General features: G+C 36.4%; 1 protein-coding gene across 1 annotated transcript; it reads left to right on the top strand.

The window, feature by feature from the left end:
• Window positions 1-5,782: 5,782 nt before the first annotated feature.
• LOC147384288 (uridine kinase-like protein 4) lies at window positions 5,783-10,260 on the top strand. The gene is given in 9 exon segments (XM_086424904.1): window positions 5,783-5,893; window positions 6,033-6,283; window positions 7,234-7,483; window positions 8,008-8,091; window positions 8,204-8,261; window positions 8,540-8,603; window positions 8,984-9,077; window positions 9,166-9,758; window positions 9,833-10,260. Coding segments are annotated over 8 exon segments (1,200 nt in total). The 3' UTR covers window positions 9,454-9,758; window positions 9,833-10,260.
• Window positions 10,261-14,336: the final 4,076 nt, after the last annotated feature.

Raw genomic sequence — 14,336 nt, 5'->3', positions numbered from 1 at the left:
ACTCAGTTGGCAAAGTATGAGACTGCCAAAGAGGTTTGGGATCATCTGGCAAGATTATACACGCAGTCTAACTTTGCAAGATAGTATCAGTTGGAGACAGATATTCATGCTCTTTTAGCAGAAGGATATGAGTATTCAGGATTTTTATTCTGCCATGTCAGAATTATGGGACCAATTAGCACTTACAGAATCCATTGAATTGCGAGCATTCTCACCTTACATTGCTTGTAGAGACGAGCAACGACTGGTACAATTTTTGATGGCCCTCTGTGATGATTTTGAGGGATTACGTGGGACAATCTTGCATTGTAACCCACTTTCTTCTGTTGATTCGGTTGTTAATGAACTTTTAACTGAGGAGATACGTCTTAAGTCTCAAGCAGACAAAGGGACTGTCCCAATGTCTACTCCATCTGTTTTTGCAACACCTCAAAGACCTCCGAATCAAAATAGGTCGAATTCGAAGGTTTTTCATGATGAATGTGCTTTCTGTACGAAAAAGGGCCACTGGAAGGCTCAGTGCCCATTACTATTGAATAAAGTCAAATCATCGCAACCCCAACAGCAACAACAACAACAACAACAACAACGACGACCTCAGCAGCTACCACTGCCATCTCAGATTCCTCCATGGCAATTTGGTAATCAATTACTCCAGTGTAATACTACAGTGGCTGCACCATCATTAGATCCATATATGCTTGAGTAGTTTCAACAGTTTCTTGCCTCACAACCACATGCCATGTCTGCTTCTTCTCATGTAGGTTTGTCGTCTTCGAGTACTTCAGGTATATCTTCCTCCTTGTGGATCTTAGCCTCTGGCGCCTCTCATCATATGTCACCTAATCTGTCATCATTTGTTTCTTTATCTCTCAATTCATCTGTGTCTGTTGTGACTGTTGATGGCACTCCTATGCCATTAGTAGGCGTTGGTTCAATTATTACATCTTGTTTGTCTCTTCCGGATGTTTATTACATTCCTAATCTTACTTTGAATCTTGTTTCTGTTAGTCAATTATGTGAGTCGGGATACTTAGTCTCTTTTTCTTCTTCCACTTGTTATGTGCAGGACCCGTGATCTCAAAAGCTGATTGGGACAGGCCATAGGCAAGGGGGAGTCTATGTTTTGGATCAAATCAAAGTACCGGAAGTTGCAACTGCAAGTGTGGATTTTTCATCTTTTCGTTTGAGTCGTTTGTCTTCTGATTTTTATTTATGGCATTCTCGTTTAGGTCATGTTTCAGCGTCTCGTTTACAATTTTTAGCTTCTACTGGAGCATTAGGAAATTTAAAAACTTATGATATTTCTGATTGTAGTGGTTGCAAACTGGCAAAATTTTCTGCTTTACCATTTTGTAGAAATCTTTTTTTTTCTCTTGCTCCATTTGATCTTGTTCATTCTGATGTGTGGGGACCTTCCCCTATAACCACAAAAGGGGGGTCACGATATTATGTTTCGTTTATTGATGACTGTACTCGTTATTCTTGGGTTTATCTAATGAAACGTCGTTCTGATTATCTTTCTATTTTTAATAACTTCAGAGCTCTTGTAAAAACTCAACATTTGGCTATCATAAAGTGTTTTCGTTGTGATTTAGGAGGAGAATACACTTCTAATGATTTTTCTAATTTGCTTGCTTCCGATGGTACCCTTCATCAAACTTCTTGTACAGATACCCCCGAACAGAATGGTGTTGTAGAAAGAAAACATAGGCATCTTGTTGAAACAGCCCGTTCCGTTTTATTGTCTGCTGATGTTCCTAGTGTTTTTTAGGGAGAAGCAATTCTTACTGCTACTCATTTGATTAACAGGATTCCAACTTCACACAATTCAGGTCTGTCACCCTTTGAGAAGTTGTATGAATATGCTCCTGATTACTCTTCTTTGCGTGTTTTTGGTTTTACCTGTTTTTTCCTTCGACCTCAAGTCGAGCGTAATAAATTGTCCTCACGGTCTGCTTTGTGTGTCTTTCTGGGCTATGGCGTAGGACAAAAAGGATATCGTTGCTTTGATCCAGTTAGTCAAAAGTTATATGTCTCTCGTCATGTTGTGTTTCTTGAGCATATTCTATTCTTTTCTATTCCTGCTAGTCCTCATAATATGACCAAGCTTGATCTTATTTGCATTGATCCCTTCACTATTGACACTGAGGAAGCACCACCCGCTACTCAAGTTTTAGATAATGTATCTTGCAGGTTTCCCACTGACAGCTCAATAGATTCTGGTATTTTGGTTCCTGATACATTTGTTCCTCCTCCTGGGGCTGCCCAATTATCTCCTGAGACTGCGGTTCCTCCTCCTATTCGGCAGTCTACACGTGATCGTAAGTCTACTAAGCTACCAGATTTTTCTTACTCTTGTTATTCTAGCTCTTTTGCTTCATTTTTAGTTTCTATTCATCGTCTTTCTGAGCCCTTATCCTATAGAAAGGCTGTTCGTGACCCACTTTGGCAGGATGCTATAGCTGAGGAACTTACTGCTCTACATCAGACTCATACTTGGGACTTGGTATCTTTACCACCAGGAAAACGTGCCATTGGTTCTCGTTGGGTCTACAAAATCAAAACTAAATCTGATGGATCTATTGAAAGATACAAAGCCCGACTTGTTGCTAAAGGTTATTCTCAAGAGTATGGCATGGATTATGAGGAAACTTTTGCCCCTGTTGCAAAAATGACTACTGTTCGTACGCTCATCGCAGTTGCTTCTATTCGTAGATGGCACATATCTCAGATGGATGTTAAAAATGCCTTTTTGAATGGTGATCTTCATGAAGAAGTTTACATGGAGCCTCCTCCTGGTGTTTCTCACCAACCTGGTACAGTTTGTAGGCTCCGAAAAGCCCTTTATGGTCTCAAACAAGCATCGCGAGCTTGGTTTGAGAAGTTCTCTACTGTGATTACTTCGCTTGGTTTTCATCCTAGTCATCATGATTCGACATTGTTTGTCAAATGTACTGCTGCAGGTCGTATTCTACTCTCTTTATATGTTGATGATATGATTGTTACTGGTGATGATGTTGACGGCATTGCATCTTTGAAGTCTGAGTTAGCTCGTTGCTTTGCAATGAAAGATTTGGGCATGGTACGATATTTTCTAGGCATTGAGGTCACCTCCTCTCCGAAAGGTTATATTTTATCCTAGTCCAAGTACATCGCTGATATATTTGAACGTGCACGTCTTATTGATAATAAGGTTGTTGATACCCCTCTTGAGACTAATGCTCGGTACTCTCCGTCTGATGGCTCTCCCTTGCCGAATCCTAGTTTATATCGTAATATTGTTGGCAACTTGGTTTATCTCACAATAACTTGTCTAGATATTGCATATGCTGTTCATGTAGTTAGTCAGTTTGTTACTGCACCTACTACAGTTCATTGGGCTGCTGTTCTTCGTATTCTAAGGTATCTTCAGGGCACTCAGTTTTAGAGTCTTTTACTTCCATCTACTTCATCTTTAGAGATGCGTGCGTACTCAGATGCTGATTGGGCTGGTGATCCTACGGATCATAAGTCTACCACTGGCTTTTGTATTTTTCTTGGTGATTTTCTTATTTCTTGGAAGAGTAAGAAGCAAGATGTTGTTTCTAGATCTTCCACAGAAGTAGAATATCGTGCCATGGCTTCTACTACTTGTGAGATAGTTTGGTTACGTTGGTTGCTTGCAGATATGGGTATTTTTCTTCATCACCCTACTCCCTTATATTGCGATAATAAGAGTGCTATTCAGATTGCTCGTAATTCAGTATTTCATGAGTGGACCAAACATATTGAGATTGATTGTCATGTCGCTCGACATCATTTTCAACTTGGCACCATCACATTGCCTTTCGTTCCTTCTTTCGTGCAAATTGCTGACATATTTACCAAGGCGCACTCCACTTCACGTTTTCGTTTCTTATTTGGCAAACTCTCCATGCTTCTAGCAGTAGCATCATGAGTTTGAGGGGGGATGTTAGATTATATTAGTTTTATTTATTTTGCTTATTTCCCATTATTAGTAGGTATCCTATTGTTGGTAGGTTTCCTATTTTCTATGTTTCTTATATATAATTCAGTTTTTATGTAATATAACATTAAGTGATTATTGGAATAAGAAACCCTAGCTTCTCTTGGTTTTCACACTTTGAGGTTAATAATCTAGTTAAATATGGATTTTTGCTTTTACTTTTTTCTTCCTTTTTCTAGATTTGGAAGAAAAAAAGAAATAAAAATGAAATTATGGATTTTTGCTCCATTTATATTTGTGTTCTGACTTCAATCTTCAATGGCTCTTTTGGGCTGGGCCTGTCACTAAATAACTCCCCTAGAAAAAAAAGTTAGAATTTATTATCATTATTGAAACTAGCTTTCATTTTCCTATCTTGTCAAGTTCCCTTAGTGGAACACGCCCCGTATCGCTTTCAGCCTATGTTCCTTCATTCATGGATTAGTGGTTGTGCTTTTTGGAAAGCCATTGTTCTTTCTTTTGTTACAATTCTCGTCTCCTGTCCAAACAACAGGTACTCTTAGTGCATGCTTTATTGCATACACTTTATTAATGACATTCAACATGACGGCACATTTCAGTTTAGGTTCAAATACCTCACTCTTTCTCAACTCTATAGGAATATCAAAGAGTATTTCTTTAGGTGAAAGAATGTGAAAAATTAAAAAATACATGTTTTATTTTTCATGGCATGATGTGCCTAGATCAGTTTTGAGGGTTAGTAACGTCTAGGTTTCTCATTCTCTGATTTGAAGAGGTTTATGTGGGTCATAATTCCTTTTACTGTGTGTTGGAATATTAAAGAAGAGAGAAATCTGCGTGTCTTCGAAGGTTCTGGGCACTCACTTTAGGAGAGAATCAGATCCATGTTCTACAAAAATTATTGATTAGTTAAAAAAAATTCCCATAAAAGTTGTAGGAAAGTCTTTGTTTTTGCTAATTTATTTTTTCACTAGTATTTTTTGCTAATTGATTAAGTTTGAAAATCACGGAATCCCCTCCCTCATCTCCATCTCCACCTCCATTTCTTTTTCATATCTTTTGAGTTTGGAAGTGATGAACTGTTTAGAGAATCTTGATCGGCTACAACTGGCAGATTTGCTTTGTCATTGTCAACAGCAAGTATTATCCAATATCAAGAACAAAGAAAATCAGATATCAATGGTAGTTCATTTAAGAAGAAATCTTGTATTCTCTATTGCTGATGAGTATGAATGAGAAAGCAAGATCAAGCACATGCACATTCGCACACAAGAAAAACACATGGAGGAAAGGGAAAGGGGTTCGGGGGAGGGAGACACAAACTTAGGGCCACTTGGGATGCTTAATTGAGGACAACTTTGTGGCTGGCAATGGAACAAGGGATTAGGAAACTAGTTTTAACACACATCTTGAGTTAGTAGCAATTGCCTTTTCTTTCACTATGCTAGTCTCTTTTCAAATCTCTCAATAACCGGATCCCATATAGACTTTTCCACCTGTTGGGAGACCAAGCTATGACATGGGAAGGCATTCTTTTAATCACTTATACCTCAAATCCGAAGATACTCTCTTGTTATTGTTATTATTTTTTATTTCTTAGATAATAATTGTGCATGAATACTTGTTTAAATAGATGCTATTGACAGTTGGAATATGCACTGTAATTGCTTTTAGCATATTATGTTTAAAAAAATGTGCTAGAATTTCTTTAACACTGAATCTTCTTGTTTATGGGGATCAAAGGAATGTCATATTTCACTAAAACCTGCTGGACATTAATCTCTCTCCAGACCCATCTTGAAGATACATTGTATGGCTGTTTCGGACCCTGTCGCAGCCATCAAGATGCATTATGCCACTGCCGAGAGGTATGGTGGGCAGTCTGGGAGCGTCATTGGGGAAGAGGACCTATGGAGAACAGACGTAAGCATGTAGCAAAGCAGAAAAAAATGACATGTCATGGTAGTAGTATGGAGCCAGCAGGGAGAAGGCCTATTTTCACGGCATGTGTCTCATGCCAATTCTCTATAATAGTGTTCTGTAACCTCAATGAATGAAAAAGAAATGGGGGAGCTTTCTGCAAAAAGTTGGGGAGAGGAGAGAGCTTCACCATGCTTACCACATAGTATGGATTATCTATAAAGATAACAAAGTATGGATTATCTCAGCTCGATCATATATGTCCATTGTCAGTAGGGAAGTTAATGTGAAAACTGAGGTATCTCAACATTTCTCTTATGATGTGCCATCCCCAAAGTCAACTGATAATGAAGAAACTGACGAAGAGCAGAAACCTGGACCTCTAGACCGTAGGTATGTTTTTCCTCCCATTACGTAATTGGAATGATATATATATTTTCCGAAAAGGCATTCGGTCACTCGGGCAGAGAACGTACATAGCTTACTTTTCTCATTCCATCTCATCATACCCAGGTTTAGAGATGTTACATGTCAGTTCCTAATCAGATCAGGTCCTAAACAAAAACAAAACCTCCAATGGATTGGATTTTGGATCTGATCTGGACATTGACAACCCTACCCTAGAAACAGAGAAAATAAAAGATAAATATTCAGCTATGTGATGCAAAAGTTAATATTTTTTACACTAGATCCCCAGTTTCTTTCTGAAAACACCTCCAATTATGCCAACTTCATCCTGACCCAATTAACCAAATCCACTTTGCTGCACCATCTTCTAATACTCTCTTACAATCATTTTATCTTTGATGGATGCTTTCCACTCAGATTTGAGTGGAACATTAGTAACCGTCACAATCATGTGTTTTTCATTAATATTCTTAAAATGTAAATATTTTGTAATCATTAGCAATATAAGTTTACTGGAGTTTGATCGAGACTACGGCAAAAGGAGAATTATTAAGAAAAGGAGTTACAGGCAACCACTACATATGAAACAATGCCAATACGGCCCCGATCTAGTGCTCATATGTTCAAACTGCATCATTTGAGACTCCTTTCTGTAGAACTCTAAGGTTACATAAAGATTTCTAACTAGTGGGGGGTGCTTACCAAATAGCTGCTTTGCTAAGTTTGGTTGAACTGCAAACCTTGTAGGAAATCAGCATGAACCATAAATCATATAAAGACTTAGACCAACCATCCTTAGGTTACTAAACAGGAAAGTAGGACAATTTCATCCAAAATCTGAAATATGGACTATCTAGTAATGTTTTTTTTTTTTTTTTCACATATGCATGTAAGTTTAACTTTCACATCACATTAAAATGCTACTTGAATATTTGAACTTTTTACCTTATATGGATAAGATACCTTGGAAATATTGTATTGACTGTACAGTATGCGAAGTTTGTAAAGCCTGCTTTTGATGATTTTGTTCTTCCATCAAAGAAATATGCGGATGTGATCATACCCTAGTGAGGTGATAATCATGTTGCAATTGATTTAATTGTTCAACATATCCACACAAAGCTTGGTCAGCATGACCTTTGCAAGATATATCCTAGTGTATATGTCATTCACTCAACATTCCAGGTACCTTACTTATCCTCTTCTGAATTTCTGTTCTCCTATCATGTTCTACTTGTAGGAATTGTTTCAACGAAGGGACAAAAAGCTTTATGAACTTGCTAGTCCAACTACAAATGTGAATTGTTTCACGTCTGTTACAGTCCTGGCTGCCTCCATAGCAAAACACCATCCTTATCATCAATCTTAGCAAATCCTTCGATTGTTAATACATGAGAGCAGAGAAGATGGGCTAAAGATGGGGCACTTAAAATGTTTTTTCTTTCTTTCTGAGGGGGGGAATGGAGGGAGAACCAATGCATTAGGCAGTTAACTTAGTCATGTTAGTCGGGTTTTTTCGGGATTGTTGAATGGCAATTAAATACACTATCTGAGTTGATGCCTAGATTGGCCATGTGCATTATAGCATGGACACAAAACACACCCCAATTTTGAGTCTTCACCCATTAGAAATTCTTGTTTGTTTCTTTCCTTCTGCTTTCTTCAAGTACTTGGTGTAATTATGCTCATGCTCGAGTCCCTTGCAACAGATAAGAGGGATGCATACACTAATCCGAGACTGGGAAATAACAAAGCATGACTTTGTCTTTTATTCGGATAGGTTTATTCGTCTGGTATATTCTGCCATAGAAGTTATTCGAAGTTCATATGTGCACTATGTTTAATATTTCCCTTTTCTGAAATCTTACCAATACATTTTTATGTAACCATTAATATCCTTGTCAGGTTGTTGAGCATGGTCTTGGCCATTTGCCATTCACTAAGAAGCAAGTTATCACTCCTACAGTTGTGTTAAGGAATAATTATTGCTACGTTTCTTTTCATTTAGTCTCTTAAGTAAGTTTAATTGTCGTTGTTGCTACTACGACCACCACTACGCTAAAAAATTGTAGTTCCTTATTTAGACTGTGCACACATGGCATGTGTATGAGTGGCATACATTTTTGAAGGATTAAAGACAATATTGACTTCCCTACATGATGTGCCATCTCTTTTGCAAGATTTGTCCATTGAGTAAATTAAACTATTGCAAATGTTTGAAATCATGCCATTCTTCTACTCCAGGATCAGTATATACAGGAGTTGACTGTTGCAAGAAATTGTGTGGAGTATACATTGTTCGAAGGTGAGCCTTAAATCAGGTATACTTAGCAGTTTTTTATATCCTGAAAAAAGAGAAAAAGAAATCCTAATCTAGAACAATTGTCCCAGCCTCGATTAATCCATTATTGTTAATTTTGGCCTTCCAATATTTCTTATTGCCAAATTTTCTTTTTTCCGTACTTATTGCTTATATTAAAAGATCAAGTTTTATTAATAAATATGATAAGAAGATGAATATGACACTTCCAGTGTCTGAAAATTTCACATATTTGTGTTCAAGATTTATGATTCTTGGTGCATAGAAGAAACATTTTGTCTCCCGATGACACTTTTTTTTTTTCGTTGTTGCTATAGCTGTATCTTTTCTAAGAAGTTAAATTCTCATTATCTGTTTGATTACAGTGGTGAAAGCATGGAGAATGCCTTGCGTGCTTGTTGCAAAGGAATAAAAATCGAAAAAATCCTAATCCACCGTGATGGAGACAATGGGAAACAGGTGCATTCCAAAACTTGGTCCTTCTGCTTTCTTTCATGAAAACTTTATAGTTGTTCACAATAATTTCTCCTTGTCTGTCTCCGAGCAGCTTATATATGAGAAACTTCCCAAAGATATTTCAGAAAGGCATGTCTTACTTCTGAACCCAGTTCTTGCTACAGGTAACTCTTTCCTAATTATTTTAAATTACAAGTACAATAAGATTGTGTCCAGGTTGGGGCTATATCTTTTCAATGTCCTCAGGATTCTGCCATTTGTGGCGGCATGTATGATTGCAGAGAGTTCATTTTTAAGGGATTATGAATTCATCGGGAAAATGAATTCCACCATGCGATTGTTCTTGGGAAAATGTCAAATAGAGAATAACATTAGGTGAGAAAATCATTTTCCCATATTATGGGTGGGAAAATATATCCCCGACTTTGGGAAGAAATTCATTTTCTAGAGAAAATCACATTTTCCGGGGATAACCATTTCCCATGCACTATATACAGACCCTTGGTTCCTCGAAGCAGAATTCGGATACGTGGGAAACAATGGTATTTCTTCTGTGTTAGACATAGAAAATACCCATGAGTTCAGATTAGAAGAGTTCCTAAAGGAGAAAAAACTAATTGGGTCACGCATGAGTTCAGATTAGAAGGAAAGTTCTCTCCTTACAACCTCCCCAAAACAACTAAGGTAGAGAAATATATCTCCTTATTTTATTTTATTTTTTCCTATTTTTTTTTTATTTTATTTATTTATTTTGGCAGAATGAGTGGGTGATTTGCAGAATATTTAACAAGAAAATGGGGATTATTACTATATGAACACAAGAGAGGGAGATGATTAGTATCTCACAAGAAACAGGGCTGACTACAGATATGAACACTGCAAACTCATCAATTGTTTCAAATCTTCACATGGGTAGGAATTCTTTTGAAGATTAAGAAGAACCATCTACTTCAGTTGGACTAGTTGATCTTGATTGTATTTGGAATTATTGAAAAATTCTATAAAAGAAGAAGAAGAAAATAAGAGATTCAGTTACTATTAATGTCTAAAATAGATGGCGTGTATAATTTTTATGAATTGAAATAAGATCAAATTAAGGATTTAATCTTACATCTCGAGGAAAAATCTATGACCCACTGCCACGTCAGCATAGAGTTGAGAGCAGTGTGGAACGAAGTCACTCTAGAACAACTCTATTCTCAAATTATGAAATCCGAATTTATTAATTATAAATGCATAAAAACGACTGCCATTAACAGTCGTTTTTTCGGACTGCTAAGAATCGTCGTTTTTTTCAACGGTCTTTTTGACGGTCCAAAGCCGTCGTTTTTCCGACTTTCTTTAACAGTCGCATTCTAATCGCGACTCCTTTTAAAACGACTGCAAGGGTAGTCGTTTTTGTCAAAAACAATTGTTCAAGACAGTCGTTTATCCCGCAATATGACACAGTGGTTGACGTGGCATATATGAACATGGAACCATAGATCTTTTTCCAAAGGATACATGACTACACATCCAAAATTATTATTCTTTTCTAAATAAAAATAAGGTCTTGTTAACGTGTGGGGCACATGTTAAAAAGAAATAAATACACTTCGAAAATTGGATTTTGTTCCCAAATGCTCTTAAAATTATTTTTTTTTTGAAAATATCCTCAAATTCCAATTTCCAAAGTGTATTTATTGCACTTTAACGACCCTATTTTTGTAAATTTAATAACAAGTCATAAACTAATTATAAAATGATGCGATTTGTACCCCGTTGATGTGGCCAAAATATCTTTTTCCTTGTGTAGTCGGAAGAAAAAGATCTATGATTCTATGCACTTGCCATGTCAATCACATATGCATTTGTCAGTCTGCTTATCGCAACTCAACAAAAATTCTGCCAGCCTCTCAAAGTTTTCTTTGGAGACTTTTGAGGCATGGTGGTAGCCCATAGTTAGTCCAGCAAATACCAGCCATACCTATCTTGTCGGTAGGGCTAGACTTATGCACCCACGACTTGGACTTCATTATGATTTAACATCATCTCATATGCCTTTCCATCTCACCAATGTTTGAATTGATGTGAGTTTTAATGTCACTCTAGAGTGACTCAGTTCAGTGGACATTGAGTTCGAGCCTTTCACCAATTAAACCAATCAAGAGTTGGACCTCAGTCTGATTCAAGTCTAAGGAATGAGTCAACTCAAAGGTAGGGGAAGGATGTCCCACACTTGAGGAAAATGGCCGGGAGACTTGTCTCTAGATTCTCCTTCTTGGGTCAATCATTTGAAAAGTTTCGATGATTGGACCAATTAAACCAATTTCGTATATAGTTGAGTAGGACTAGACTTACCCCTTGTTTGAAAGAGTTGTACAATGGAAGTGTTAGTAAAGCTGATATACAGTGAGACAAGGAAAGTCTTTGGGTCACCCTCTTAATTTTTCCTTGGAGACTTTTGATGCAAAGTTTCCTCAATTTCATGGATGCTAAGTAATGAAGATGAATGATTTCTTGTCTTGTAATTAAGAGACTTGACCATTGTAGACACCACTTAGACTACACCTAAAAATTAATGATTTTTAAAAGAACATTTCTTTCGTAATGGAATATTGAATTCATATAAGATTTTCTTCAAACAACATACTATGAAAAATGTTCTGATCTAATGATTAGAAATAGTGACCGAGTTTGATTAAAAGCCACACATGGCCGCCAAATTAGCCCTTGAAATCAATGGCTCAGCTACCTCGGTCTTCTTTTATATATAATGAAATAAATACCCTTATCTTTAATATCTAGTCAAAAGAGCCTTAATATTTTATCTTTATTTTTTGCTTTGGCGGGCTGCATGTATCAACCACCCTAACACGTGTTCAACATTTAAATATGATTACTTTTAAGTGGAGGGGCATTTAGGACTCGAAGGTGTGACCTAGAGAGTAGATCCAGTCACCCTTACCACCTCAGCTAGCTCCTGATGGTAAAAAAGCCCTTGCATATTTCTTTCAAAATAAGCCACATCTTCATGGGGTTTTTTTTACTCCTCTACGTATTTTTTTTATTCGATCAATTCAACCTTATCTTGAATCCCTATTCTACAACATAGCGATAAACCTTTATAGAAAACTGGAAATTTTTTAACCAAAAGGCTGTCATTGAAGATGAAAAAATAAATAAAGGGTTGAAGATGACTAATTTTGAGGAAGTAAAATACATCGATTTAAGAAAAATTGGTCATGGGAAGAAAAATTAAAACAAATTTTTTGGGAAATTGAAGTGGCTAAGGATGGAATTTCGGTAGAAGAGCTTTAACATGATTGGTTTTTGACGAGTTATGGTTTTGCACGCTACAGTAAAATAGGGTTATAGCGACGGTCGAGACCGTCGCTATAGGTATAAAATACCGTCGCAAAACATCTAACGACAGCCGCTGAGGCCGTCGGTTGTTGTCGCCGAATAGTCCATCGCTGAATGTATATGAGTTATAGCGACAGCCGCGCTGGCCGTCGCTATAGAGTATTATTTTTAAAAAAAAATATTGTTATTTAGCTACGGTTTTGACCGTCCCTATAAAAGCTTTTGAAAAAAAAAAAAAAAATTTTTATTTTACACCAGCCCCCTCATGTATTGTTAAATATTGAAAATACCCCTATGTTTTGAAATTAATGACCTTGACCCCTATTACCAATATGAAAAGACCCAAATGCCCCTCCTATCTTCAACTTTAAAAAATCTATTTGCCAATCCAAATTCTAATCTATAATTTGAAACTCCTACAATAGGCAATCCAGATGCATACAAGACAACCTCCACTTGCCTGATTCCATTGTGGATTAATTCGGTAGCGTGCCTCCCTCAAATCTACAATACTTCGCCTTACTTGTCGTGATAACAACACTATTTTGTGGCAATGTTTCTCAAATACATATATACTTGTCTGATTCCATTGTGAATTAATTCCAACACTCGGTAACTGCAACCACGAAAAATCAAAAAAATAAAAGATCATAAGTAGAATTTAAAAAAATCAAAACTTTAAAAGCACAATTGAAGATGAATCTATTGTGCATGAATCGGATCAAGAATTATCCCTATAGATCTGAACAAATCCAATTTCTGAGGTAGCTTTATTGCAACAAAATCGTTGCAAATATCTTATAGATGAAAAATGATAATCTAGGACTAGTTTAGAAACAAATTGCAGTCTAGAATCATACAAATGAAGATGAAATTGAACTATAAAAACCAATCCAAAAACATGATTTTTAGCACTAATTCAACTAAATATAAAGAACAAACATGAAATCCATATATAAGGTCACATTTTTCTGTTACTACAGATGGGTATAACGAGGTTTTAAATGTGACCGTCGGTGCAAGTCGTTGCGATAGAACTAATTTCCTGTAGTGGCAATTAAACTCATATCGAGTAGATTGCACATATTCCATAAGTAACATCATTTTCTACTACTTTTTCTTAATAATGAATTTTTTGACATTAGTATCTGGATCAAGAACTAGTATTCTATTAATAATTTAGAGAGAAAATTTCCCAAAACGTGATCAATTTTTGACAAAATTCTGATTCCCGCTCACTGTTCATTTTAATTCCCAAAACGTGAAGTGTGAGATCATAGGTTTTTCAAGTGAAAATCTTACAGATTTAAAGTGACAAGCTTGCAGGTTTCAAGTGACTATCTGATAGGTTCACTACTGTTAGCGAGATTGTCACTATATAAACCAACGATTAAACTTGTGAGATCGTCACTTGAAAAGCCTGGTATCTTACTGTTCACATTTTTGGCTCAATGACCCATTATGGTTGCTCAAACCCTTATATCAAAAGAAAGTTTACTTAAGGAACCCTGTAGAAGAGACTTTGTAAATACCCCTAACATTTGAGGGATAGCTAGTAATACCCCAAGTAACCTTTTTTGTTCACATTTTTATTTCTGAACACCTCTTCACCTTCATACAATTTTTAAAGTACCCAAAATACCTTTTTTTGGTTCACATTTTTATCTCTATTGATTCTGATCCATTCTAACAATTGTAACAGTGGATGATGAATGTAGAATGGTATATTCATAATTTTGAGGATTTAGAAATAACTTTCGATATTTTCCCACGATTTGACCTGACTAAAGATTTTTATAAGATCATTTTGTTCATGGTGGAGAAGTAATTCATCTAATCTTTTTATAGAGCCAATAGTGAAAAATAAAAAATCTTTAAAGTGATGGATTGAAATAATAAAGCATTCTGATTTTTGTT

The sequence above is a fragment of the Akebia trifoliata genome, chromosome 15 (genome assembly GCF_017979445.1).
Source record: "Akebia trifoliata isolate Shusen 1 chromosome 15, ASM1797944v1, whole genome shotgun sequence".
In the NCBI taxonomy this organism is placed as follows: Eukaryota; Viridiplantae; Streptophyta; class Magnoliopsida; order Ranunculales; family Lardizabalaceae; genus Akebia; species Akebia trifoliata.
The sequence above is the reverse complement of the archived record's forward strand: the minus strand, read 5'-3'. Positions and strand labels throughout refer to the sequence as shown.